The following is a 23,594-nucleotide window of genomic DNA, read 5'->3' on the forward strand; positions in this document are numbered from 1 at the left end:
CAGCGTCAGTGCGAGACCTCACGAACGCTCTTGTATCTGATTGAGATCAAATTCCTGCAGCAGGTTCAACATCTGATGGACAGACTGAAAGCAGCAGACAGCAGATTAAGGCCCATGGTGCTTAAAGATCTCTCACTGGTATTCGCTGAGTTGATCCAAATAAAAACCACGGCTCCACAAAAATCTTTTACAGACTGTTTTACTAGTATTTTTATTTACATAAATATTTCAGGGTGGTTTGAGTCCCAGAAAGACACAAACAGACAGAACATGATGATGGTGTAAGTGTGTGTGTGTGTGTGTGTACTAAACAGAGGGACATCATTTATTCTCAGGGGCCTTGTCACCAGCCTCCAGTTTGGGCGCAGCCTCTTTGGGCTCTCGGTAGGCAGGGAACACCTCCCACGGCGTGTTCAGGTCAAACTTCCTGAACTCCTGCGACAGCTCCACAGGTTCAGCCACTACACGCTTCACCTCATCATCGTAACGCACCTGCAGAGGGAAACAACAATTTTTATTTCATTTAAAGCACCGTCAATGTTTTCATAGTTAGGGCTGATAAATTATCTGATCTTGGTGGAAAATGTAAAATCAAGAATACGTGAGAGTCTTTTCTTGTCAAGATCAAACGATGGATTTTAAAAGAGATCTCTCTCCATCAGTGTGTGAAGTGTTCATCTTTGGATAGTGAGAACTATGTAAGATGATTTTACTGTGTTGATATTAATCATCCATTCATTGTCGTATTTGGGCCATAAATTATTCTTTCACAGCTCAAACTATCAAGGATTTTCAAAGTTTGTTGGAATCATGGATTGATTATAATGAGCTCAAAAAATAAAATGCATAAATAACTAAAAACCACAGGATCCAGCAGAGTTGGAGATCTAAAGCGTCTGGGCACAGCTTCCATCCTGTCTGTCTCACTGACAACCTGCCAATACTACTACATTTATCTGCTGGAGGAAACACATGACTCACACATCGATGGAGCTGAGTAAAGCTGAGCGCTGTGCAGGGAGGACGTCGCTGGCAGAACTCACCTCAACGTATCCCGACAGAGGGAAGTCCTTTCTGAAGGGGTGACCCTCGAAGCCGTAGTCTGTCAGAATACGCCTCAGGTCTGGGTGGTTGGCAAAGAACACGCCGAACATGTCCCACACCTGTATGAATGAGCACACACACACTTTTACTCTCAGTCTGGTCAGTGTCAGTACGAGGTTTAAAAATATATCTTATCAATATTTTGTGGATGAGACTCAGCTCTACATGACTGTGAAACGTGAGGATCTCAGTCATTTAACCAAGTTAATGTTAAGACCATGAGATGCTGAATGTCTTAGCATGTTTTAAAACTGAATGACGATAAAACACATCCCTATTCCTCAGTCGTGATGACTGAAGACGAAGCTGACTGGTGCCACAAAGGAAGAGGAAGCTATAAAAAGATATCAAAGCATCTCCAGCTTGAGATTTACACCGACTGAGATCAAGATAAGATCTGGAAGACCAGATCAGACAAAACTGCACATCTGCTGTTTGACGACCTCGTCACAAATGTCAACGTCTGAAGTCTGCGAAGCACCATCTGGGTGAGCCAGAGGTGTTTTGGAAACAAGTGCTGTGGACAGATGAAGTTGAAACTGAGCCCTTTGGCCACAGGTGTGTTTGGAGAAAAGAACAGGAGCAGCATTTTAATGAATAGAAGAAACCACTCGAGAAACTACTTAAGAAACAACTTGTAATGTTTAGTTTTCTTCTGCTTTAATCCCATTTTGTGTGCGTTTTCATCATGTCTGTTGGATGCTTTTAGTTTGTAAAGCACTTTGTAGCATGTGAAAAGTAGGTGTTACACCTACTTTGTAGCATGTGAAAAGTAGGTGTTACACAGATAAACCTTCAGGTTGGAACTCACCTCTCTCTCGTACCAGTTGGCAGCCATGTGGACGGGAACCGCAGAGTCCACTGGTGTTAACTCATCTGTGTACGTCTTGACACGGACACGAGAGTTGTAGCGCAGTGACAGCAGGTTGTACACAATCTGCAAACCAGCACACACACACATCACCACTATAAAAACATTCAGAAAGCTTGTTTACATGTGTTACACCTTAGATTACCAGCACGGCCCTTTCAAACAAATATTCTAACAAGGTTCTACATTCATTGCAACCTGAAATAATTATGATGGGACTGTTCCATTTGACTGTTCCAGCCTGTGTGTGTGTGTGTGTGTGTGTGTGTGTGTGTGTGTGTGTGTGTGTGTGTGTGTGTGTGTGTGTGTGTGTGTGTGTGTGTGGTGAGACGGCTACCTCAAAGCGGTTCTGCCGTGTTGGGATGTCGACAGCGGTCAGGTCAATCATGTTCCTGAACTGGGCGTTGGTGTGGTCCCTCAGGAAAGTCAGCACCGGGATCACTCCGTCAGGATGGATCATCACCTCTAGCTCGTTATAACAGGTCACCTACACACACACACGCACACACACACACACACACCTTTTCAAGTCATCTGACACATTTCTGAAATCTAATTTTAACAGGGATAAGTTCCAACAGCCTGCTCCATTTTGGATCTGGTTCCAAATGACTAAAATATCCAGATCTGTTAAGGTCTGTTACAAATCTTTCATTCATGTTCTCTCTTTTGACTCCTTTGTCTTTTATCAGTCAAGAAAACTCAGCGACGCCGTTGTTAACAACAAACACGCCGACCGACTTACACGTTCCAAGGTCAACAAAACAAATGAAAAATGCAAAGTGACAACTGTTTAAATATTCATATCCCCACCAACACATTAAAGTAAGAACTTGTGTCATTTCTGATAACTCCAGAAAGTTGAGTTCTCAGCCCCAGTCTGTCACCAGTGTTATAAACCATAGCAGTTACCTTCAGGTAACATTAAGTGCACAGTACAGAAAAACATCAGCCTGTTTAATTGTTCCTAGAAAATAAATCTAAGTTCTGTTTAAAAAGCTACGTACAACAAAACTGGTAAAAAAGGCCTGTTTTTAGGAAGACCTGATTTCAAGATACTCTTATGGTCATATCGACTGACCTGGACCTGCTGGATATATTTGGGCATCATCTCGGCCACATACTCCCCAAATGCTGCCAGCTGGTTGTGAGTGACGGCATCCTTGGGCCTGACGGTGGCTGCATAAAGGACAGAGAAGACAAGACGTTTACAATGACTGAACCATACAGCGATTTCTCTCCCTGTCACTTTTTTTTTTTTATCAACAACTCTTTGTTCACATTGAAAAAAGGGTTAAGAGTGTGACACTGCTCACTCCGTGTGATATTTTTGGTTTTCTGTTTGAACTATTTCAGCATCAGCAGTAAGTGTGTACTCACGTCTGGTCTCGGTGGTGGAGCTCTGCAGTCTGGTCTGCTGCTGGAGGAGACACGAACTCCTCGCAACTGAGAAAAAAAAGCAGGAGGAAGGAGTCAAAACAGTGAATATAAATTAAACCTTAGTGAACCCTGCAGAAACCTCGCTGTGCGTGTTTCTGTCTTTGCATCTCTCATTATCACTTTGTTTCACTGCTTTAATTGACTGTTATTCTAATTAATTTTATTGGGATTTATCTTGGCAACGATTACCATTTACACCTGTGACACCTGAACTGTGCAGAGCTGCGCTGACCCTCCTGTTTATGTCGCTAACGTTACAGTTGTTACCAATTTAGCAAGAAAAAAAGTAAATACACCAATAGACGCGTTCTCCATTCACTCAAAACACTTCGGCAACACTGCCTCTGTTGCTTAAATTAATTTATCACAAAAACAAAACAAACTGTCCCCCACGTCTGTCACTGAGCCCGGTGCAGGCTAACGCTAGCGTTAGCTAACACTAGCTCGAAGGTCAACGGTTGAAAATGAGGCAGCGTCGTTTTCGGTGGCGTTCAAATGGACTCGACCTAAAATGGATAATTGCAGTGAACAGTCTGCAGAAACACAAATCACTTTCTGCTCGACTTACTGTTAAAACTTCTTCCAATACCTCCGCGAACAAGCCGCACCAGCGACGCCGCCATGTTTGCTCTCTGTGGTCGTTCGTCTCCGGGGGGGAGAGGCGGAGGTCAGCGGTCTGTCGCCCCCTTATGGGCCGGAGGACGAATGTGACTGCGGCTGTGGAAATGGACTGGGGAAAAAAACAGACTCCAGCAATGTGAAATTATAAAAGTATTACTTTAATTGTAAACACTCCAGGTTTACAGTGTGTCTGCAGCAGTGGCACATTAACTCAAATACTGTACTTAAATACACATTTGAGGTACTTCTACTTTCCTTGAGTCATTTTCTGCATCTTTCTCCTTCTACTCCACATTTCAGAGGAATATTGTACTTTTTTATTTCAGTACAAGTATTTTACAGCTTTAGTTACCTTACAAAATAAGATTTTTTACACACAAAATACCTGAAGACGATGTTTTGTTATAAATTAAACCCCTTGTGAGCCCATACTGACCCCCACTATACATGGCTTTATTTCCCCAGAAACCAACCAGCCCTACAGCTGAAATAATAATGAAAAAGTAAAGGGATGTAAAATAAGAAACACAAAATAAAATGGATGAGGTGCACCTTCTTATACTGTCCTGTCATGTGAAACAGCTGTCCTCTGTCAGTAGACTGTTTTTCTGTAATTCCATCACATTAATGTAACAGCTTTCATGCACATATCAAGACATGCAATAGCAGGTAATATCTACATGCTGAAAACGAATGAAAGACCATTAGATTTTATTCATCTCACAAATATTTTATTTAACATCATGCTCAGTATTTTTTAAGTTATGAGGCACCGGGGCAAACTGAAATAAAAGGATTTCCAGGGCACTCAGTAACCATTTCACTGGTGTACAGTGCACTAAAATGTCCTTCTCTTGTTGTGCCACTGAAGTCAAAATGTAACAAGCACAGTTCAGTCAAGTGGAGTGCTTATATTATAGATTATTTCAATGCTGTTTTGTTTCTTATGGAATTTGAAAGAAATTTTGGCTGAAGCAGGATAACAGCTTGAGGGAAAAATCACAAAAAGTGACTTCACGTATTTAAAAGTTAAAATTTTTACATTTCTTTTAACGTAATTCACTAATTTCAGAAATCAAATTCAAAATCAAATCAAATCAAATTAATACGTTTTACCTTTACACTAAAACCAGAGAGTCAGGGATTGATAGAAGAGATGGTTTCGCTCTCCCATGCTGACACTCTCACGTTGAAGTTTTTTACATGATAGTGTTTCTGCTTACTGATCTGTCAGAAATTAACCATTAAAATCTGCTATTTGCCAATAAAATTCTTGAAATTTGATTTAAAAGAAAAAACACAGAAGGTTGAACAATATGTTTGGCATTTACTCTTCAGTGGGTGCACACTATGATATGGAGGAATGATTGATAAAACAACTGCATTTCATGTCATTGTGGCTTTAAACAAAGCTCTGAGTCCAGTCTTCCAGATGCTGGGAACATAATGAGGTGTGACCTGTCGCGCTGTGCTCTCAGGTGGACTGTCCACACACCTGTTGGTAGTATTCCCTGAGCATCTCCAGCTGAGCAGAACGCACCAGGACGTGGGGTCGAACAGACGCCAGCTTCTTACAGGCCTCCTCCGGAGTCCAACAGTGTAACTGTCAGCAGAAAAGAACAATAATTAATGCAGAGGTACTATATTGCAACACAGTGCACTGTAAACGTTTTTGTGTGAGACATCTATAAAGAACTGATATATAGCTTGGAGTATAAACAGCATGGGATGGCATGACAGTGTAACCTCCCCACAGTTATGAACTGACCCGGATGAGGTATGCAGCAGCCAGTGTGGCGCTGCGGGAGCGTCCGGCCTTGCAGTGGACATACACGCTGGTTCCCTGCTCTCGGTGCTGCAGGGCAAACTCCACTCCTCGGTGGAGGTTCTCCAGACTGGGGACGCCAGTGAGGTCAACAGTGCTCAGCCTCAGCTGCTCCACCCCTGCGGCCTGCCACTCCTTCACCCAGCATCGAACAAATCAAACCAAACAGTCGTTTATCTTCAAATATGTAAAGGGTGAACACGCTCTGTATTTATTACACTGTTAGAATTCAGCCTGTAGGGTTTGGTTTGTAATTTATGGACACAGATCAGCTCCTGCCCCAACAGTTTGTTAAACCAATCTAAGGCTGTACCTGCTGATCATTTTTCAGTATTCATTAATGTGTCATTTAATACCAAAAAATATGAAATATGCCTGTTATAATGTCTTCAGATAGCTTGTTTTGTCCAACCAGCAGTCCAAAAATCAAAGATATTCAGTTTAATACCATATATGACAAAGAAAGGGCAGTTAATTTAAGAAACAAATAATAAAACATTCCACTCATAAACTATCTCAGACTCTGACATAAATTCTGGGTGGAAATTACACCCTTTGTCGAGTGTGACAAGTGAAATGTCGGTGAATAAAACAGTGAAATTAAAAAGCTGTCTGAACCTTCAACTTAAAGAGTGAAAAGACAAGTGAAGTGAACTCACCTCCGCTGAGTTGCAGAAATATTTTGTCTCATACATCTCGTTCATGGTGATGACTCCTCTAACATTTTCTGTTTCCACCAGCTGAAACACAAGAACAGACAGTGACAATCCTGCTGTTACCCACTGAGTACTTCCATCTGAACACAAACTGTCTGCAGCACAGTACGGATACCTTTAAAGCCGTATGTTTTTTAAATACTCAGCGCAGTTTTTTTTAATGAAAACAACAGACATGTTAAGGACTCACATTTACAGAGCCTAACTTCAGTTAAAAAATCTCCTAGCTAATCACAAACTGTTGTATTTCTACTTTTAATTAGCACTGCTGGTTCGGAGTATCAGAAGTACTGCAGAGCCTGTTCGTAGGCTCTGGGTTGAGAAAGAGGCGAACAGGTAGACAGGCCGGTTTGTGGTGGTCTGACCTGCTTGGTCATGGACCTGAACGGCAGGGCTCCGAGGACCACCGTCTCATCCACTCGGTCAAACCACCGCCTGGAGGACATCTTCTCCATGACAACATTGTAGGCTAAAGTCGGGTAGAAGAGCAGCCTTGCTAACGCTCCGGACATGGTTGAGCTATCTGTAATTAAAACAAAACAAAAACCTACGTAAAAACTCGGCTCCTCATTCCTACTACACTCTGTAGTTGTGTAAAGTTTTCCTGACCCACAGACTGAGTAGTGTAACCTCTCAGCCCGTGAGCGTGCGTCTCACCATGGATGTGTTTCTGTCCCTCCTCCGGAAGTCTGCTCTGGTGACAACGGGACTTCCGCCGCCAATCTTTCACAATAAACTCCGTGGCCACGCCTACTGGATGACGCCAAACAGTGTTTACTCAACACTGATTAAATTAAAGTTGACTATGTTAACAGTTAATCTGAATTATCTCCTTGTAACGTTTCTGATGACTTGTTTGAACTCGGCTGTTAACGTGTAGTTTTAATTTTTCAGATCTAATTAAAACGTTGACGTGGTTTGAAATGTTGCATTGAACCACCTCGCCCATCTGATCCGACTGGAGAAATGAACGCTCTGCTTCAGCCTGCAGTTCAGGACTTATCACAGTTCACTTGGTAAACCTTCCAACAAAAGAGTCTGCTGACACTGGGGTCACAGATGTTGACAACTCTACTGAAAAGAATTTGGCTCACATTATGTTGACTATGCTTTTCTTATCTATGGCCGAACCAGACTGATTCACACCTGACAAACTTCAAACATGTGATGTCTGGATAAGGCTGAACTGATCAAAATGCTAAGGAACCAGCTGGAGAACAGATTTTTAAAAGACACTGTAGTGTGTGTAAATCTTAAAGTTGCTATATGTAAGTTTTGTCTGCTGCCAAATGTGGTTCCTTGCCCGGAGCAGGTGGTGGTGGTCATAATGGTCGATTGCAGACAGCTTCAGTTTACAAGACCGGAGTTTAGAATACGTCCTCGGGGCAGAGCTTCTTCTTCATCCTCTCATGCTGAACTGAAGGCAGACTGGACGCTACAGTCACGCACTATCACAGAGTGGTACTATGAGTACTACAAGTTTGATGCTGAACTTGCAACTTTTCTTCTAAACTGGTAAAACAGCTGTTAATGCTAACAGAGGCTAACAGAGCAAAAATGTACATACAGCATCTTTAAAGTTACACTGTAAATGTATTTGCTAATTCTTTATGGTAAAATCACATTATTCTTAACATGAGAGAACGTGAATTTGGGTATTATGTTTGGCAACTCAACCTTTAATCTGGTGTTCAAAAAGTGAATCTTTGCCATTTTAGGAAATACAGTGTCAGCTTGTGCTTTTCAAGAGAAAAGGCATTTAATATATTTTGATAAGCTTCTACAAATCAGCCATGATGTATTGATTCCATGTGATTGAACTGTATTTAAACAGCTTCACGGCACCAATATATGTCATAGTTTGACAATCTTAACGGCCTGTTTAAACAACATCTTTGCCAAACAGTGAGTTTCTATGCAGAGAACAGCAGATACTGAAACATATACACAAATACATACATGTATAAAAACAGATTTGGAAGGAACAGTGTGAGTGTGTGTAAAATTACACAAAGCACTGCAGTATATTTTCTCAAAATAAAAAAAGTGCAAAGTATTCATAATACATTTTTCCTGTAACCCCAGATTGCATAACTTCAGAAAGCTGAACTTTCTTTTGTTTTCTTTTTTATATTTTAAAAAATGTGCAGTACAAGATGCAGACAACAGTTATTACATCTAAGTAAATGCCAAGATCAGAGGGACAGAGTAGTGTTAGTTTAACTTATGATACAAACATATTTTGTTCCTCTTACAGTCAGTGACAGAGAAGGCAAAGATTCAGTAACAAACGATTCCTTGTCCCCTGTTTATCACTGACTTAACACTTAATATATTATTACCTTCATTTACATATAAAAGCAGATAGCGGTGAAAAATAGCGATCCAGCTTGTGGGAGATCAGAACTTCATTGGAAGGGTTACGATATTATAGCTGATGCAGTCACCATCTGAGTAGAGAGGTCAAAGGTTGGTGGTGGTAGAGTTCAAGATGTCGTGCTGGATCTTGGTGTTAGAGGCCTTGGACAGGTCTCGCTGTGGAAACGGAAGAGCGGCTGTTAAAAGGCTGATTCCTTGGACGTAAGAACAATACGAGAAAGAGACGACACTTAGAAGCAAATTTGCTCTTGTCTTTATCTGATAGCGATGGAATGACACACTGAAGCCTGCTACTGTGAATTCGTGAGAAGACGATCACACAAACAGACGGACTGATGAGGTTTTAAACTCGGATCCATCAGACGAGCTTTTCACTGCAGAAATCCACCTTTTGTTTAAACACCATAAAGTATCATCGAGCTACGCTTCAATCTTGTGAAGTGGTGTCAGGTTTTCACATAAACCTACACTGGGGATGGATGTTATGTGACAACCCCCCCAAATGACTGTGAAACTACAGCTTGAGTAAATGTATGTGGGGAGCAATCATACCAACAGTCCCTGAAACCCATGTTTCTGTCAGCCCTTCATTAAGCTGTCGTTTGCATATTGAGTCAACACTGGTTTCTCTACCAGTGGCAGTTCTTTGTCCAGTAATTCTATCATCTCAGCCTTTCTTATACATCGCTCTACTTGGGCAGCCTGAACAGGTCGAGTCAGACCCGCCCAGGCAGCTAAAATCACTCAGTTTCAACCTAAGGCCTTTCTTCATTCTCTTTAAACTAACAAGTTTTTGGCCTCACACCTGAGGCCGTGTGTGCTGCAGTAACCGAGAGGGGACTGATAGTCTGAATGTGAGGCGTTAAGGGGACGTCTGTAAATTGTAGTTATAGAAAATAACCTGGGTTACCCTCTCTCTCTCTCCCTCTACACCGCATGTAGTCTTTGCACGCACATCTGTCAGAAGCCGTGCCACCCACCACTACAAGCAAACTGTCAACCGATGGGAAACACTGGTCTAGTGTCAGACTTGTACATTGAAAAGTAGCAGTACTTATTAAAGCAATGTCTCGCCACGGTGAAATAATACTGACAATGTGACTGAAGCATACGCGCAACAGTGAGATGGACAACTCAGTGCATGTACAGACATTGGGGAAGGTCAAGCAACACTCAAGCAACAATCTGTCAGAGCTGCGACGGGGGTGAGCGGCAGCAGTTGTGAAACAAATGAGAGATTAGTAAGCATCACACAAAGTTATAGAATTCCAAACACACCTTGACTGAACAGATTCAGTGTTGACCAAGTCCCTCTAAAATATAAATTTACATTATCAGCATCATCAGAAACTTCTCAAATACTTCAGCTTAAACACTTAAATGTGTTATTGCACAGAAATTAAGAAAAAGAGGCAGAGGAAAGAAATTAGAGACAAAAGTGTAAATTACCACAAACTCTGAATATGTGCTGGCAACAGAGGCCATGCTGAAGTTACGCTGTGGGCTAGCAGGGGTCAGCAACGCACCACTCAGAGGGGTCCCCTTCAACTGGCCCTCGTTCTCTTTGTTACAGTCCTGGAGCCGTGGGTGGGGGGGTTTACCGCCTCCTGGCGTCCGTGCTGCTGGACCCTGGAGGACGCACAGCAGGAGAGACAGATTAGACAAGTGGGACCAACCACTGTCTTCAGCAACACAATACAGTATTCACTTTTTAGAATTATAATGCAGAGACATGAATGGAAGAAGTAAGGAACAACCCCACTCCACTCCATAATCTGTCTCCATGTCTCAAACCATCAGAATGAACTGATGAATCAGAGTGAGTGCAGCAGACACTTCACACATTTCTTTTTCTTCACGTTTGATGTGTACACAACTTGCACTTCTCTAAAATGAAACCAACCTTGTTTGCTGAGAGAGGTGGGCGGGGCACAGGTGAGCGACAGACAGTTCCGCCATACACGGAGCGCATGGTGCTGTTAGAGGTGGCACTAGAAATACTGGAAGTTGCGTTAAACTGATGCGAGAGACAGAGGGAGCGGGTTAGTGCTCAACGATGTAGTGCACTAAATAGAACCAAGAATTTATACCACAACTAGAAAAGTAAAGCAGAAAATGAGTTTACCATCTTTCTGGATTTATTTGGTGTAGTAGTGCCGAGGAATCGGCGTTTGGTCGGGGTTCGTACTGCTGTTCCATACAGCATATCCTCCTCTGTCTGTTTGCTCTTCTTGAGATGCTGTTCAGAGTGTGTAAAAGACAAGTGTCAACACATTTCCCAGCAAACATACAGGCTAAGCTTTTAATCCAACAAAGCAACTTGTTTACCCTTTCTAGTTTCTCCTTTTCTTTCTCTATCCGGTGCAGCTCCCACTGTTCCCCCACATACTGCAGGAACTTCTGGCCGTTTACTAGAAACTCTCGACCCTGTTCACTTTCCCATGCATCAATCTGGGCTTTTAATTTCTTTTCAAGCTTTAAAAAGAAAAAATACATGACGTCACATGAATGTAAAACATTTAAGAATAGTTAAAATATTTTCAGGGCTTCAGGTGTTACCTTGGGCAGACTTTTATGCAGCTCAGACCTCTGTTTCTCCTCTTTGAGGAGATTCCCTCCTCTGTTTGTGAATCTTGTTGGATCTGTGGCTTTTTTCTGAGAACAAGAAACATGAAAGGCAGATTTTGAGCTTACTCCGTCCAAAAGACTTTTTAACTGAGAAACTGTTTTCGTGTTCTCACCTCCAACTCTTGGAAGAGTCTCCAGCTTTCTTCCCATTGTTGAACCCCCTCAAAAAGCTCCTTGTGATCCTCATAATGCTGCTTCAAGCGCTGGATCTCAGCATCGTGCAGACTCAACAGCTCCTCAGTAAAATCCTCTGAAATAGTCATTTAAAACGTAAGTGTCGTCACTTCCAAACTTCAGTATCGTTGAGTTTAAAGCAACTAAAACAAATGAACCCACCACTAAAATATGGTGCAAAAGCCTGTCGCTGGTCAATGCTGAAGAAGCACTTTTCCCAAAAGACAGCGATCTCGGAGCGGATGGCATCTGTGACATTGCGAATGTTTAGCAGTTTGAGCTCCTCCAGACGCTGAACTTCTGCTTGTAGCTGAAGAAGAAAATTAAAGTGTAAATGGAAAAACAGCAGCCCCAGTACTGACCGCCACGGCTGCTGTTTAAAAAACCAGAAAAAAAAAAAACCACGAGTGTAACTCAGCATGTCACAGGAGTCTTCTCACCGCGTCCAGGTTCCTCTTTCTGGATGTGACCATGTGTTCGTTGAAGGCCTCTCTCTCCTCCTGGGGAACCTGCAGTCGGTCCCACAGCTGCTGGATCTTCTCTCGGTGAGTCTCACACGTCGCTTCGTTCTCTGCCTTGCGTTCTTCCAGCTGCAGGATCAATATGGCAGAAAGTGTCATCAGTTAGCGACTCAGCAGCTTAGAAAGTGACAGAATGGAATTTAATACTTTTCACAGTTATATCTGCCAAAGTATGAAAGATATCACTGAAAATTAGAAGGGATGAGGAAGAGGAAACTGACATCAGTGCTTTTTAAGACTTCAAGACCTGCACTTTTCCTGTGTAATGTTATAAAAAAATCTTACCTGACAGAGGAGAAGTTTGAGTGACGTAATATTGTCTCTGGAAAGGCAGAAAGAGTCCTCATCCTCACAGACGACATCCTTCTCAAAACTGGTCTCCGGGATGTGGTCCAGCTCCTCCATGTGCAAGATGATCTGCTTTTTGATGTCCACAAACTCAGCGTACCGCTTCACCTGAAAACATGAAAGCAGCACATTTGGTCAAGGACAGATCAGACTGTGTTAATGACAAAAGTCTTTGTCCTGTAATGATCATATTAAAAGGGGGTGGTGCATGTGACACCTCCGATATGTGTGTGGCAAATATTTTTCCTTTAGAACGAATTCTCAAACAACCCAATGTTGCGTTTCATTTGAAAATACAACACAAAATACAGCAATACAACATGGAGGCTTTAATCTGACAATGACACTGTGTGTTGCACAAACACACGTTTTTCTGATAGCGTCTGAGTTTGTGTTCATCTTCCACCACCTAGCTTCTCACAGCTTCTCTTCATGCAGTCAAATTACCCACACAGTGGAGCTGTAGATGTAAAACAGTAAACTCCCACCTTCTCTGCGTTTTGGTTGGTGATGTGCTGGCGGAAGTTCTCCAGTTGTTCCAGTGAGGGCACAGAGTCTGGAGCGATGCCATACGGCATGGAGCACAGGATGTCGCACAGGTCCTGGTCCTGCTCCAGCAGAGCCTTCAGCTGCTCCATCCTCTGAGTCTTCTCCTTGGTCAGAGCCTCCACCTGTGTGCGGATGTTCTTCTCTTGCTGGAGCATGGTAATACCATCCTCTTCCTGAATGTACAGAGGCCATAACAACAAATACACTTTATAAGATGTTTCTCAAGCTATGTTCTTATAACTGTCATTAACGCCTGTAAAGCTGATTATCAACTAGCTGATAACCTCAATGACTTTTCTATTAACTAGTGTTATAAACTGTTTCAGAAACAAATGAACAGCTGTCAGGTTCATGCTGTGGGCAAAAGTCAGCATAGCAATATTTGCTGGACATGTAAGACGCCTCCCTCTGAAGGTGCTCTAAAAACAAAATGTTGTGAAAAATTTGAGACTAAATTGTCTGTCTTCGTGTGCAAAGGTATAATCTAGTCAAGAGAGTTAAGAGTCCAGAGTACAGTTAACAAATTGTTACTCAATGCACAGTTACTCACACTGAACTGAACACTGAAAATGTTGTTACCTCAAACACAGGTAGCTGAAGTTCCAGACAGAGCTTCTCCATGTCTGTCCTGCATGTCTGAATGCTGCTGATGAGCCTCTTCTTCAGAGACTCCTCCTCTTTGATCATCATATCTAGTAAGCTCTGGTGGACAAACACAGTAAAACAAATAAGCTTATGTAGATGGATGTGTGTGTTGATATTAAAGGTCTTATAAGACCTTCAGTATGAACACACTTGTGTAAATGATGTAAATGATAAACTTACGTAAATGATCTTTCTGATGGTCACTTTGGTCAATATTGATACAGACTATTTCATGTCTTTGCATTCCCGTCATGTATCTAAAACCATATCAAGTTACACAGTAATCCCTGTCCTTGCTGTTTCAAGGAGATGAAATAAACTTCGGACTAATGGCCAAAGAATGAAAGATGTCTGTGAAAAGTAGCAACTCTTTAAGCCCCTGAGATCAGCTTTAAAACTACAGCACAGCAGTCAGGATCTGGTGAATATAAAAAATGGCAACCCAAAACTACAAACTCCTGCTTTGTTGACCACTGACCAGATGTCCTGTAGTGCAGCATATTCATGGAATTAGGTCTCGGAATACTTTCCAGTGGCCCAGTTTCACTCATAATGATTGTTGTGTTCTTGCAAAAGCCCCCCTCCCACACCCCACCCATGCTTCTTTCGCTCACTCAGATCCACACATGCTTCAACACACACACACATATTCACGTGTGTCTAAATTTATGTAGTTTAAGTGAAGTTTAAACCCCCGTGTAAACCGGTTTTAGGCCAAGAGATAATCTCACACATATCGCAATGCATGTTGTTATCTCTCTCTTGTTAATATCGGATCTATTGTTGTCTGGATGGAGAAAACAAAGGGATTTTTTGTGTTTTCACGTTGAAACGGCGTCAGGACTTTAACCGGGATGTCCAAACAGCCCTTTACAACAAGAAGTGCATAAAAAAAGGAAAATCAATTCTGTCATCTAAGTTTAACTGCCGAATCAGAAGCCGTGAACAGAGTCAGCAACAGGTGTAGGTCACCACAGGTATGATCAGAACACGTTTACAGACGAACCTTAATGTGGTTCTTGACAACATTAGTTCTCTGTAGCCTCTGGTCCTCCGGGATACCGATCTCCTCCCAGATGTCCTTCAGGTGGCACAGCGCTTTATTCAGGCACGACACAGCCTCCGCTGCGAGCACCTCGCTGCAGGGACAGAGAGCCGGTGGGAGGCACGGTCAGTTCGTTTATCGATAAATAGGTTCGACGGCGACGTTAATAACTTAGTGGCTGGTAACGTTTAAACCAAACACAACTCACAGAGGTCACTCCTCTCATCGAGCTAACCGACGGCGGCGTTAGTTTAGCTAACAGCAACATCGTTCACCTGTTATCGTATAACGTTATTTTACAAATTCTGAGTAATCGTGAAGTAAAGCTTTGATCTCTTACCTCTTTCTCATCGTTAAATTCCAGATCGTGTCGCGTTTCTCGGTTTAACAGTTTAAAACAACCAAAACCTATCAAAGAGCTGCGGAGCGTCGCTGCTCTCACCGCAGTCCGTTTGTACGCAGTTCAAAATACGCGCACTCTGCTCTCTGATTGGCTCCCTCTGAGGGAGCGCGCGCTGTGTAAAACTGACGCCGACCGCCGGAGCGGGGAGCTTCTGCAGATGAGCCCGAAGTGTACCCGCCCATCGCCGAACAGCAAGTGACTCAAAACGAGCACACCAGTTTCACGACGTTTTCAGTCTAATTTCACACAGTAAATTTCACAGCAGATTAAACTAGTAAAGCATGGAAAGAGTGAAGGAGTCTCCTTTACTATAAAATCCGGAGGCTACCGAGTAATGAAGTCATCTCCAAGTACTTCCCTGATGTCAGGAAGGAAATGTACTAAATATAGAAACTGAGTCCATCTGTTTAACTGTCTCATTCTAGTCCTCACCTTCTAAACTGTGTTTTTCTCCCTATATACTTTTTTTGTACTTTTGTTGTTCTAGTCCTCAGCTGCTATGTTGGAATTTATGATTAGTTCCCTGATTACTGATGTTATGACACTGTAATGTCTATCCGTTTTGCTACAGAGACAAAAAAAAAAAAAAAAAAAAAAAAAAAAAAAAAAATATATATATATATATATATATATATATATATATATAAATACGTGAGGGGCAACTTGTTAAAAACATTTATTAACTTTATACATCTTTACAGTTCTTCAGATGTCAGACACAGGCTGTAAGTGAACATTTTCCATGTGTAATGCCAGTGCTGGAGGGAATGCATGACAGGTGCCTGCAGGAATGTGTTAGGTTTGTCCATCATGATAAGCAGGCCTCATACATGGTTGTCCAGCAAAGCCTCGATGAGTCTCGAACTGTTTGTAATTACATCTTTACAGTTCTTCAGATGTCAGACACAGGCTGTAAGTGAACATTTTCCATGTGTAATGCCAGTGCTGGAGGGAATGCATGACAGGTGCCTGCAGGAATGTGTTAGGTTTGTCCATCATGATAAGCAGGCCTCATACATGGTTGTCCAGCAAAGCCTCGATGAGTCTCGAACTGTTTGTAATTGCAGTTGTTACCACAATGAATTTGTAACCTGAAAGGAGAATACAGTAATGTTAATAAAATAATTTTAATGTTTTTCTCCTGTAACCTCAGCATTCAGGTCATGTTTACCTCTCTCTCTGCCGAGGAACCGCAGGGCTGAAATCTCAGAGAAGGTGCAGCCGCCGAGGAACACGACCAGGATGATGCGCTGAGCGTCATTCTTTGCTCTTAAATCAGCTCCGTTGCTGCCTGATGAGAGACAGAAAACCTCCATCACTCATTAATTCAAACACCTACATGTAGTTTGTGCATGTAAACATTCACCGAACTCAACAGCTTCAAATTATTCACTTTATTTTCAACATTATGTTGATATCTCATTGTGGCCTCACCTGTAACAGCAAATTCATGCCCATTCAGCAGCCTGGTGACTTCTTCAAGCCCCGTCCAACCGTCTCGCTCCAACACCTACTCAACACACAGCAGGAAAAACGGTTTCATTACGGCACTAATGGTCTTTCACTGAACAACAAAACCAAGCAAAACAAAACAGATCCTATGGAATCAATGAATCCTGCTGATTTACTCACCTGCTCAATGAGTTTGCAGCTCAGAGGGACGTAAGCACCGCTGAAGATGTAAGCCATGTCTCGTGGGATACGCAGGTCATATTCTTCATCTGACTTTGGCACCTTTGCACAAAACATGATAATCCAGTTACAGCACTAGTCTTGTACAACATTTCCAGTGAGTTAAAGGTAAAATGCCACTGGCCTGTCATGCTGCAACGTGATTAAACAGTCTTTTGGAGCAAAATATTAAAGATGATGATAATTTACCAGGTTGAGCTTTCTGCTCAAGGCTCTGAAATTGCTCTTCTTTGCCAGAGAAGAGAAGGCGTCACTCAGTTTTCCTAAAAGGAAAATCATTTAGAAAGTAATGATGATGAGGATCAGGGCAGGGCAGACAGAGAGATACAGAGGCGACTGTGATTTTTAAAAACATCCTGTTTCACCTGCAGTTCTGTCGTTGACCAGTTTGCCCACTTTGCTCTCCATGACCGTCAGCGTTTCTCCCGGCTGCTGCTCCACCAGCAGCCCCAGCTGCCTCAGGTTGGCAAACGTGAGCAGGTGGTCCACTCCATAGCTCTGATGGTGTTGAGCAGAGACAGTGTCACACATGAGACCAGCGGCTTCCTTAAATGTGGGAACAGCATTTGTACATTTTCAAAAAGCTTCACGTACTCAGACACACGTTAAAACTCACCTGCAGATACTGTGCTTTTAATGACCGGTAATCTTTTGGCAGGAGTCCTGTGAGAAAATACCATCACACAGTTAATATAGTTTACACAACATTTGGAATCATTTATAAAGACAACTCACCGTTTTCTGTGATGGACAGAAGACAAAGCAGCCTCAGACTTTCTATCATGGAGACCTTGAAAAAAGAAAGAGATTTTTTTATTATTATTATTTCACCCGTTCCTGTATCAGACTGACTCTGTGTTTAAGGGAAAAGCACCTGTCTGTTGATGTGCTCCTCTATGAAAGAAATGCATTCACGGATTTCAAACCCCTCAAGTAAAGCTGGAACAGAAAACACCGTATCAGTAGACTGTATCAGTAAGAACATATGAAACCTGACTGTAACAAGCAGAGTAAACTTACAGTGTTCTGTCTTCAGCAGCTCCTGGAAATCCTGCTTTGTTTTCTTCTTCATTATAGATTCACTAGCACCGATGTCTGAAAGAGAACGATGCTCTTCAGCAGTGCAGCTTTGCGAATATTACCTGAAATACACCACAGGCAATCTGATATGCAATATAAGGCTGTAACACTCACGCAGGCTGAGTAGCCGATGTTCCTGTTTTAACCCTTTTAGCTCCTCAGACACAAACGTCTTCATCTGCTTTATGTCCATCCCCTGACGCTTCTGTAGAGTCAAACAAGGAAGACCAAAAAAATCAAGAGTCAGTTACATCAATCACCATAGTGACAAAGACTGATGAGGGTGATCAACATGTACTTACATCGTATGCAGTCTGGAGATTTCTGGCTTTCTGACTGAGAAAGCCAAAGACATTGGAGAAATGCTCGTTTCTGATTTCACTGAAGACCTGTGAGACGTGAGTTCAGAGGGACATTTAACTTAAAATCAGGAAGAATAAATATCTGCAGCAGATGGTTCACCTGCAGCGTCAGCCCCACCTTATCCTGAGAGTTCAGCATGACTTTCACACTTTTGTCAGAGCTGGTAACTTCAGGTCCAAACTCCACACATCCTGCAGAGCAAAAGAGGTGATGAGACTGTTACGATTCAACTGGAAGGTTTAATTCTACAGAAAAATGACAGAGAAAGTGATTTAGTCTTCCTCAGGTGTTTTGGTGTGTGGAGAAAGCAATTTGAAAACATTTTTATATGTAAAGAGAGTTTTCTGATTTCGTGTGGACTGAATCTCAGTGGACAGATGCAGGTTTCTCTCCACATGTTGCTTTGATACTCACCGCATTTGATTCTAAATACATCATCCATGAGTCCTTCATAGACCACTTGTGAGCACAGAGGAGTAACAAAGTCCACATCTGCAAAAGACAATGACAATGTTAGGGCAGAAAGAAAACACAACACAACATGTCGTCCACTGAGAAGAGGACACACGGCTTCTTACCTCTGTCAATAAGAAAAACATTTCCTATTTCAGCCTGACGAGCTTTTGTTTCTCCCTCTTCCACCTGCTCCCTCCACGACTCGTACGCCATCTGAGACCCGATAGAAAGACAGAATTCATGACAGTTCCACTCTTCATCGTGCAGCAGAAACAGCAGCAGAAACATTATCTTAGACGATCTGACAGTCTTCTGTCTCTGATCGTACTGCACCTTGGAGCATCGTCCGATCCCGTAGACCTTTGAGAACGGGCCGTAAACAGAGTGAAGGAGGTGCAGAGCGCTGCCGGCTGTCCTCACCCAGCGCTGGTCCCCTGCCTGTGAAAACACAAGTTTTATGTGCAAACTGATTATTTATAGTTAAACTACATGTTACAAATAAAGAAAACAGTTCAAGTGTAGTGAGGTATAATCATTTGGCTGAATATCTGACACTGTCATCAACTACACATTAAGTTTGAGATGTCTGGATAGAATATTGAAAACACAAGGTATAAAGTGGGTTTTATGAGTAAAAATAATTATAACATTAACCCCTTAATTAAAACACGCTAGTACTTCAGTGCTACATAATGTGCCTCAGTTAAATTTTACTTATTGAGTGGTCCAAATTGCCAGTAGTGTTGAATAGACTAGTTGATTAATCAGTTGCAATTTGTCGCCTTTTCTTCCCGATTTTCTGATATTTATACACTAAATTATTCATAGTCCAGTATTCTCTCTCTTTCAGCTCTGTTTTTGGTCTCCACCAGCTCCTGAGAGTAGCATCTGGCTCTTTAGCTGCTAAACGCTCCACTGTGTTAACCAGCTGCTCTCTGACAGCAGAGATGTTTCTCTGAAAACAGCTGCTGCTCTCACTGTGAGAGGTTCAGGTGCTTCAGGTTCAAGTGATATTTCTCTCACTCTCTCGCTACCACAGACACCTTTTACACTGTCATATTATTAGTATCAGAATATTAATTATATAACTTTAAATGATTAATCAGTTATCAAAATTATTTGTCACTTCTCGAAATAATGAATCAACTAATCAGTTCAGCTCTATCTCTGACCCTGACTTTACCAGGAAGTTGTCCCGAAAGAATTCTGGCAGCTCCAGACTGATGATATCATCGTCAAGAGGAAGGAGGTAGAAAGCCCATTCATCAGTGGTCACATCTGCGGGAAGACGAAAACAACTTCAACGCTCCTCTTCATTAACACTGATCATTGCTACTAAAACAAAAAGTGAAGAAATGGCGATGCTCACCACCAAAGATCCCCTGCTCCTCCAGCACCGTCTCGCACGCATAGAACTGGAGAACACACGAGGGTCAGCACGTAAATATCAACAACTCGATCCAAAACATGTCAAAGCAGCACGTGAAAACAACAGCAGAGCAGGAAATACCTTCTGAGGGGTGAAGATTATCTTGTACCTTCTCGATTTTCCTGCTGCTTTGTCTGCATTGGCCACATCTGAAACAAGCATGACATACACCTGAAATTATTTTATAGACTCATGGTTCAGATTCATATTTGAGCAATGTCATTACTACATCACTAAATATACAGAATACAGGGCAGGGTATCATGGGAACTACACTATATCTGACTTTTGCAGAGTTTCAGCTCTACTTACCACATATCCATTTTACAGTTTGTATTCTTGGCCGGATCAGAAAACACAGCCTGTAAGAGAGTAGTGCCACAACGTCAAGCAGTCGCATCAGGTGTGTGTGTGTAAAATGTTGAAAGTACGACGGCTGATCACTCACTGATCTGAGGTGCTGATAACAGGTTTGTATTCCACTTTGTAGAGTTTGTCGACTTCATGTTGCTGCAACAAAAACATGAGATAAAATGTATGAAAACGCCACTGGAACTGCAGTTTTTCAGTATCACAAGAGCCTCAGCTGATGATGTTCACCTTTAGTGTTGACACATTAGCAATGCGATCCAGGGGGCTCATCAAGTCTGCCTCAATGAAGAGGTCCTTCTTCCCTGGCAGCTGTGTGACAAAGAGGAGGATGGTGGAATGAAGATGAGAAAATCATGGACAAACTATCCAACTTCAAACACAGGATTCTCTGTCTATTAAATTGAACTATCTGTCAGGTGTCAGGATATCAGGCTTTGAATTCAAACATTCCTATATTAAAAACCACAATCATCTTTACTTTACTATGTAACTTGTCCGCACCTGTTCCAGCAGGTAGATGAGCTGATCTTTGGCCAGCCTCTTGAGCAGAGAGAAGTCGGGGAGCTCCGGGGAGTCCCTCCTGGCACTGTGAGCCATGCTGGGCCACAACAGGTACAGGACAACTGTCCCTCATCCACGGCACAAAGAAAAAATATATACTCATATAAGATTACTAGTCCAAAAACAGAAAAGTGTAGTGACAAGGAGGCTACAACTAACAGAAACACGGGGGAGACAAAAAATCTGTGCTAACCTACTGGCTCGGTTAGCTTGTAGGCTAAAAACACACCCTTCACACCACACGGATTCTCAAAGATAAGTGTCAAAGTGCTGACACTGATATGTAAATGATTTCACAAAAATATCCAATAAATAACAACAATCAAGCGGCGGATATCTGTGAAAACATCAGCAAAAAGGTGTTTAGCTGATATTAGCAGCTACCCGCTTCCGTAGCTCAACAGAAGGAACTGATCCCTTCCTCGGCTGTTTCCCCTCCGGACACCACAACAAACGGACCGCTGCACTTTCGTTGGAGGGACATTGGAGGCGGAAACACCCGAGGCTGTGTTTTTGTTTTGTTCTGTCACTCCATGTAATTTTCCACCATGAATTCAGACGCGGTTTTGTTGTTAGAGGCCGTTAATTTTGCCGCAGAGAAACATCGTAACCAGCGACGTAAAGACGCAGACGGAACGCCGTACATTAACCACCCCGTCGGTACGTGGTCTTTTTGCTGACCGTGAGGCCTTCAGGTGCTTCTCGTAAATCTGTCACGCTCACACCGCAGGAGCCGGAGATTGACAGAGCCTACGCTGAATGTTAAAATAGCGTCTGATGTTTAACTTCTGGCATCAGTTGCCTGTGACACTTGGCTTTTGCTGAGATATATTTAGGATGATGCAATAGGAAAAAAAATTACTCTTCTTTGAATGATTGAATTACTCTTCTACTTAAATGAAATTAGTGTTTTATCATCAACCCTTTGTTTACAAGCTGTTTGACCTCCAGCTGAGTTTAGTATGTCTGAGTAAAAGATGCCTCAGACCTTCCTAGTTGTATTTTGACATTATTTACTCTCTGCTCTATGAACACTGATAATGTTCTCAGCAGCAGCTGAAATCAGTAAGATGTCTTGTTGACTTTCCTCCTGCTGATACTCACAGCTCTGTGTGTGTGCACTTTCCAGGAGTAGCAAGAATCCTCAGCCATGAGGGAGGCGTCACAGACATCGAGGTTTTGCAAGTATGTTGTTATCAGTAAGTTACTGTCAAGTAACACAGCGGAGTACAGTATTTCCTGTTGTGCTGAGCCCGTGCATTGCCTTTGTGTGTGCTGACCCTCCCTGCAGGCTGCTCTGCTTCATGACACAGTGGAGGACACAGACACTACCCCCGCAGAGCTTGAAGCAAAATTTGGACAGATAGTGGCTCGTATCGTTCAGGAGGTGACGGATGACAAAAGTCTGCCCAAACAGGAGAGGAAGCGTCTGCAGGTGGAACACGCGCCTCATTGCAGCCGCCAAGCCAAACTGGTCAAACTGGCTGATAAACTGTACAACCTGAGGGACCTGAACCGCTGCACACCTGTCGGTCAGCACCTCTTTGTCACTGTCACTGCTCTTAAGCTGCAACTGAGTAACTGAGCTGTAACTGCACCTTTTTTGCATGACTTGATTTAAGTTATATTTGAACTTCAAAGATTAAAAGAAAATTTAATCTGCAACTTCCCAGCAAAGTTTGTAAATTATCTCAAAGTGAAAATACACAAGTACCAGTATTTCAGAGTACTTTCTCTCTCTCTCTCTCTCTCTCTCTCTCTCTCTCTCTCTCTCTCTCTTTGTGTGTGTGTGTGTGTGTGTTGGGCAGGCTGGACAGCTGAGCGGGTCCAGGAGTATTTTGTATGGGCCTGTGAGGTGGTGAAGGGACTGAAAGGAACCAACTCATCTCTGGAGGAGAAGCTGGAGGAGCTGTTCAGACAGAGAGGAGTCCAACTCTGACAACATGGCTGCAACACTGTGGAGAACACACTATTTAAGTTACAAATAAAAACATTTTTCATTTATAAAGAAATATAAATAAATCATATTTCAAATAAAGTTCTATGGCCTTTCATTTTTCTGATATCATAGAAGAAAAAAACACTCAGTATGTAATCAGAGTTTGCAGGATTGAAAGGCATGTGGCATACAGCATGATACCCAGCAATTTTACCCGCTGAGGAACAAGCACCAAGAACAGATTGAATGGGAATGTTTACTATTTTAACACCAAGAAATTGGTCCTTTAAGGTTTGGGCTGAAGACCAGGGCCTGTATTTACTACAGAGGTCAAAGTATCAAGAGTAAAATAGTTGATGGCTGAGTTTGAGCAATGAGACACACTTAGTAAGTGACTTCCTCCTACTTACAGCCAAGTATAAAAGTCGCTTTG

At 42.4% G+C, this 23,594-nt stretch overlaps 5 protein-coding genes across 10 annotated transcripts; 1 reads left to right on the plus strand and 4 right to left on the minus strand.

Moving 5' to 3' along the window:
* Window positions 1-183: 183 nt before the first annotated feature.
* On the minus strand, window positions 184-4,093 carry ndufs3 (NADH:ubiquinone oxidoreductase core subunit S3). The gene is made up of 7 exons (XM_041042735.1): window positions 3,984-4,093; window positions 3,356-3,421; window positions 3,057-3,154; window positions 2,313-2,462; window positions 1,916-2,041; window positions 1,044-1,163; window positions 184-492 (listed from the first exon to the last, which is right to left on the minus strand). Exons 1-7 carry the CDS (start codon window positions 4,036-4,038, stop codon window positions 322-324), a joined length of 786 nt encoding a protein of 261 aa, XP_040898669.1. The 5' UTR covers window positions 4,039-4,093; the 3' UTR covers window positions 184-321.
* A 657-nt stretch (window positions 4,094-4,750) lies between these two features.
* On the minus strand, window positions 4,751-7,264 carry ptpmt1 (protein tyrosine phosphatase mitochondrial 1). Its single transcript, XM_041042746.1, has 5 exons — window positions 7,235-7,264; window positions 6,943-7,100; window positions 6,521-6,601; window positions 5,805-5,996; window positions 4,751-5,639 (listed from the first exon to the last, which is right to left on the minus strand). Exons 2-5 carry the CDS (start codon window positions 7,087-7,089, stop codon window positions 5,511-5,513), a joined length of 549 nt encoding a protein of 182 aa, XP_040898680.1. The 5' UTR covers window positions 7,090-7,100; window positions 7,235-7,264; the 3' UTR covers window positions 4,751-5,510.
* A 982-nt stretch (window positions 7,265-8,246) lies between these two features.
* prc1b (protein regulator of cytokinesis 1b) lies at window positions 8,247-15,319 on the minus strand. Of its 4 annotated transcripts, none has more exons than XM_041035274.1 (15): window positions 15,207-15,319; window positions 14,828-14,960; window positions 13,756-13,878; window positions 13,116-13,349; window positions 12,565-12,735; window positions 12,199-12,348; window positions 11,921-12,068; window positions 11,698-11,834; window positions 11,516-11,611; window positions 11,285-11,431; window positions 11,082-11,195; window positions 10,860-10,973; window positions 10,483-10,585; window positions 10,235-10,269; window positions 8,247-9,112 (listed from the first exon to the last, which is right to left on the minus strand). In XM_041035274.1, exons 1-14 carry the CDS (start codon window positions 15,215-15,217, stop codon window positions 10,250-10,252), a joined length of 1,701 nt encoding a protein of 566 aa, XP_040891208.1. In that variant the 5' UTR covers window positions 15,218-15,319; the 3' UTR covers window positions 8,247-9,112; window positions 10,235-10,249. The 4 variants fall into 4 exon arrangements, with proteins under 4 accessions (XP_040891208.1, XP_040891184.1, XP_040891201.1 ...); XM_041035250.1 differs by having other exon boundaries at window positions 10,406-10,585; XM_041035267.1 differs by lacking the exon at window positions 10,235-10,269.
* Window positions 15,320-15,921: 602 nt separating this feature from the next.
* On the minus strand, window positions 15,922-21,745 carry vps33b (VPS33B late endosome and lysosome associated). Of its 3 annotated transcripts, none has more exons than XM_041034366.1 (24): window positions 21,607-21,745; window positions 21,163-21,284; window positions 20,890-20,970; window positions 20,738-20,799; window positions 20,602-20,651; window positions 20,371-20,438; window positions 20,230-20,275; window positions 20,044-20,138; window positions 19,194-19,298; window positions 18,983-19,073; window positions 18,819-18,896; window positions 18,522-18,595; window positions 18,344-18,430; window positions 18,156-18,246; window positions 17,982-18,056; window positions 17,836-17,900; window positions 17,697-17,751; window positions 17,578-17,624; window positions 17,327-17,459; window positions 17,151-17,224; window positions 16,902-17,003; window positions 16,704-16,779; window positions 16,441-16,560; window positions 15,922-16,360 (listed from the first exon to the last, which is right to left on the minus strand). In XM_041034366.1, the coding sequence occupies exons 2-24, from the start codon at window positions 21,256-21,258 to the stop codon at window positions 16,281-16,283; spliced, it is 1,851 nt and encodes a 616-aa protein (XP_040890300.1). In that variant the 5' UTR covers window positions 21,259-21,284; window positions 21,607-21,745; the 3' UTR covers window positions 15,922-16,280. The 3 variants fall into 3 exon arrangements, with proteins under 3 accessions (XP_040890300.1, XP_040890292.1, XP_040890308.1); XM_041034358.1 differs by having other exon boundaries at window positions 21,163-21,295; window positions 21,607-21,703; XM_041034374.1 differs by having other exon boundaries at window positions 15,922-16,133; window positions 16,321-16,360; window positions 21,163-21,647.
* Window positions 21,746-23,254, plus strand: hddc3 (HD domain containing 3). Its single transcript, XM_041034394.1, has 4 exons — window positions 21,746-21,882; window positions 22,352-22,407; window positions 22,514-22,754; window positions 23,031-23,254. Exons 1-4 carry the CDS (start codon window positions 21,771-21,773, stop codon window positions 23,159-23,161), a joined length of 540 nt encoding a protein of 179 aa, XP_040890328.1. The 5' UTR covers window positions 21,746-21,770; the 3' UTR covers window positions 23,162-23,254.
* The last annotated feature ends 340 nt before the right edge of the window (window positions 23,255-23,594 follow it).

Source organism: Toxotes jaculatrix, chromosome 1 (genome assembly GCF_017976425.1).
Source record: "Toxotes jaculatrix isolate fToxJac2 chromosome 1, fToxJac2.pri, whole genome shotgun sequence".
NCBI classification, from domain to species: domain Eukaryota; kingdom Metazoa; phylum Chordata; class Actinopteri; family Toxotidae; genus Toxotes; species Toxotes jaculatrix.

Bases quoted from the DNA above. Each gene is read 5' to 3' on its own strand.
- prc1b (XM_041035250.1), bottom strand. The intron at 11,196-11,284 runs GTAAACAAGTTG...CACTCTGAACAG, and splicing joins AAAAGGAGAAACTAGAAAGG to CATCTCAAGAAGAGCAAACA. The intron at 9,113-10,234 runs GTGTGTTTGGAA...CCGTTTCCACAG, and splicing joins ACTGAATCTGTTCAGTCAAG to CGAGACCTGTCCAAGGCCTC.
- vps33b (XM_041034366.1), bottom strand. From the start codon at position 21,258: ATGGCTCACAGTGCCAGGAGGGACTCCCCGGAGCTCCCCGACTTCTCT. The intron at 20,276-20,370 runs GTATTTCCTGCT...TGTGTTCTCCAG, and splicing joins TAATCTTCACCCCTCAGAAG to TTCTATGCGTGCGAGACGGT. The intron at 17,752-17,835 runs GTGCTTTTCCCT...TCTTTTTTCAAG, and splicing joins AGGAGCACATCAACAGACAG to GTCTCCATGATAGAAAGTCT.
- ptpmt1 (XM_041042746.1), bottom strand. From the start codon at position 7,089: ATGTCCGGAGCGTTAGCAAGGCTGCTCTTCTACCCGACTTTAGCCTAC. The intron at 5,997-6,520 runs GTGAGTTCACTT...TGCTGGGTGAAG, and splicing joins ATTTCTGCAACTCAGCGGAG to GAGTGGCAGGCCGCAGGGGT. The intron at 5,640-5,804 runs GTCAGTTCATAA...TTCTGCTGACAG, and splicing joins CTGCTGCATACCTCATCCGG to TTACACTGTTGGACTCCGGA.
- ndufs3 (XM_041042735.1), bottom strand. From the start codon at position 4,038: ATGGCGGCGTCGCTGGTGCGGCTTGTTCGCGGAGGTATTGGAAGAAGT. The intron at 3,155-3,355 runs GTGAGTACACAC...TCCTTTATGCAG, and splicing joins CTCCACCACCGAGACCAGAC to CCACCGTCAGGCCCAAGGAT. The intron at 2,042-2,312 runs GTAGCCGTCTCA...GCTGGTTTGCAG, and splicing joins CACGGCAGAACCGCTTTGAG to ATTGTGTACAACCTGCTGTC.
- hddc3 (XM_041034394.1), top strand. From the start codon at position 21,771: ATGAATTCAGACGCGGTTTTGTTGTTAGAGGCCGTTAATTTTGCCGCA. The intron at 21,883-22,351 runs GTACGTGGTCTT...TGCACTTTCCAG, and splicing joins GTACATTAACCACCCCGTCG to GAGTAGCAAGAATCCTCAGC. The intron at 22,755-23,030 runs GTCAGCACCTCT...TGTGTTGGGCAG, and splicing joins GAACCGCTGCACACCTGTCG to GCTGGACAGCTGAGCGGGTC.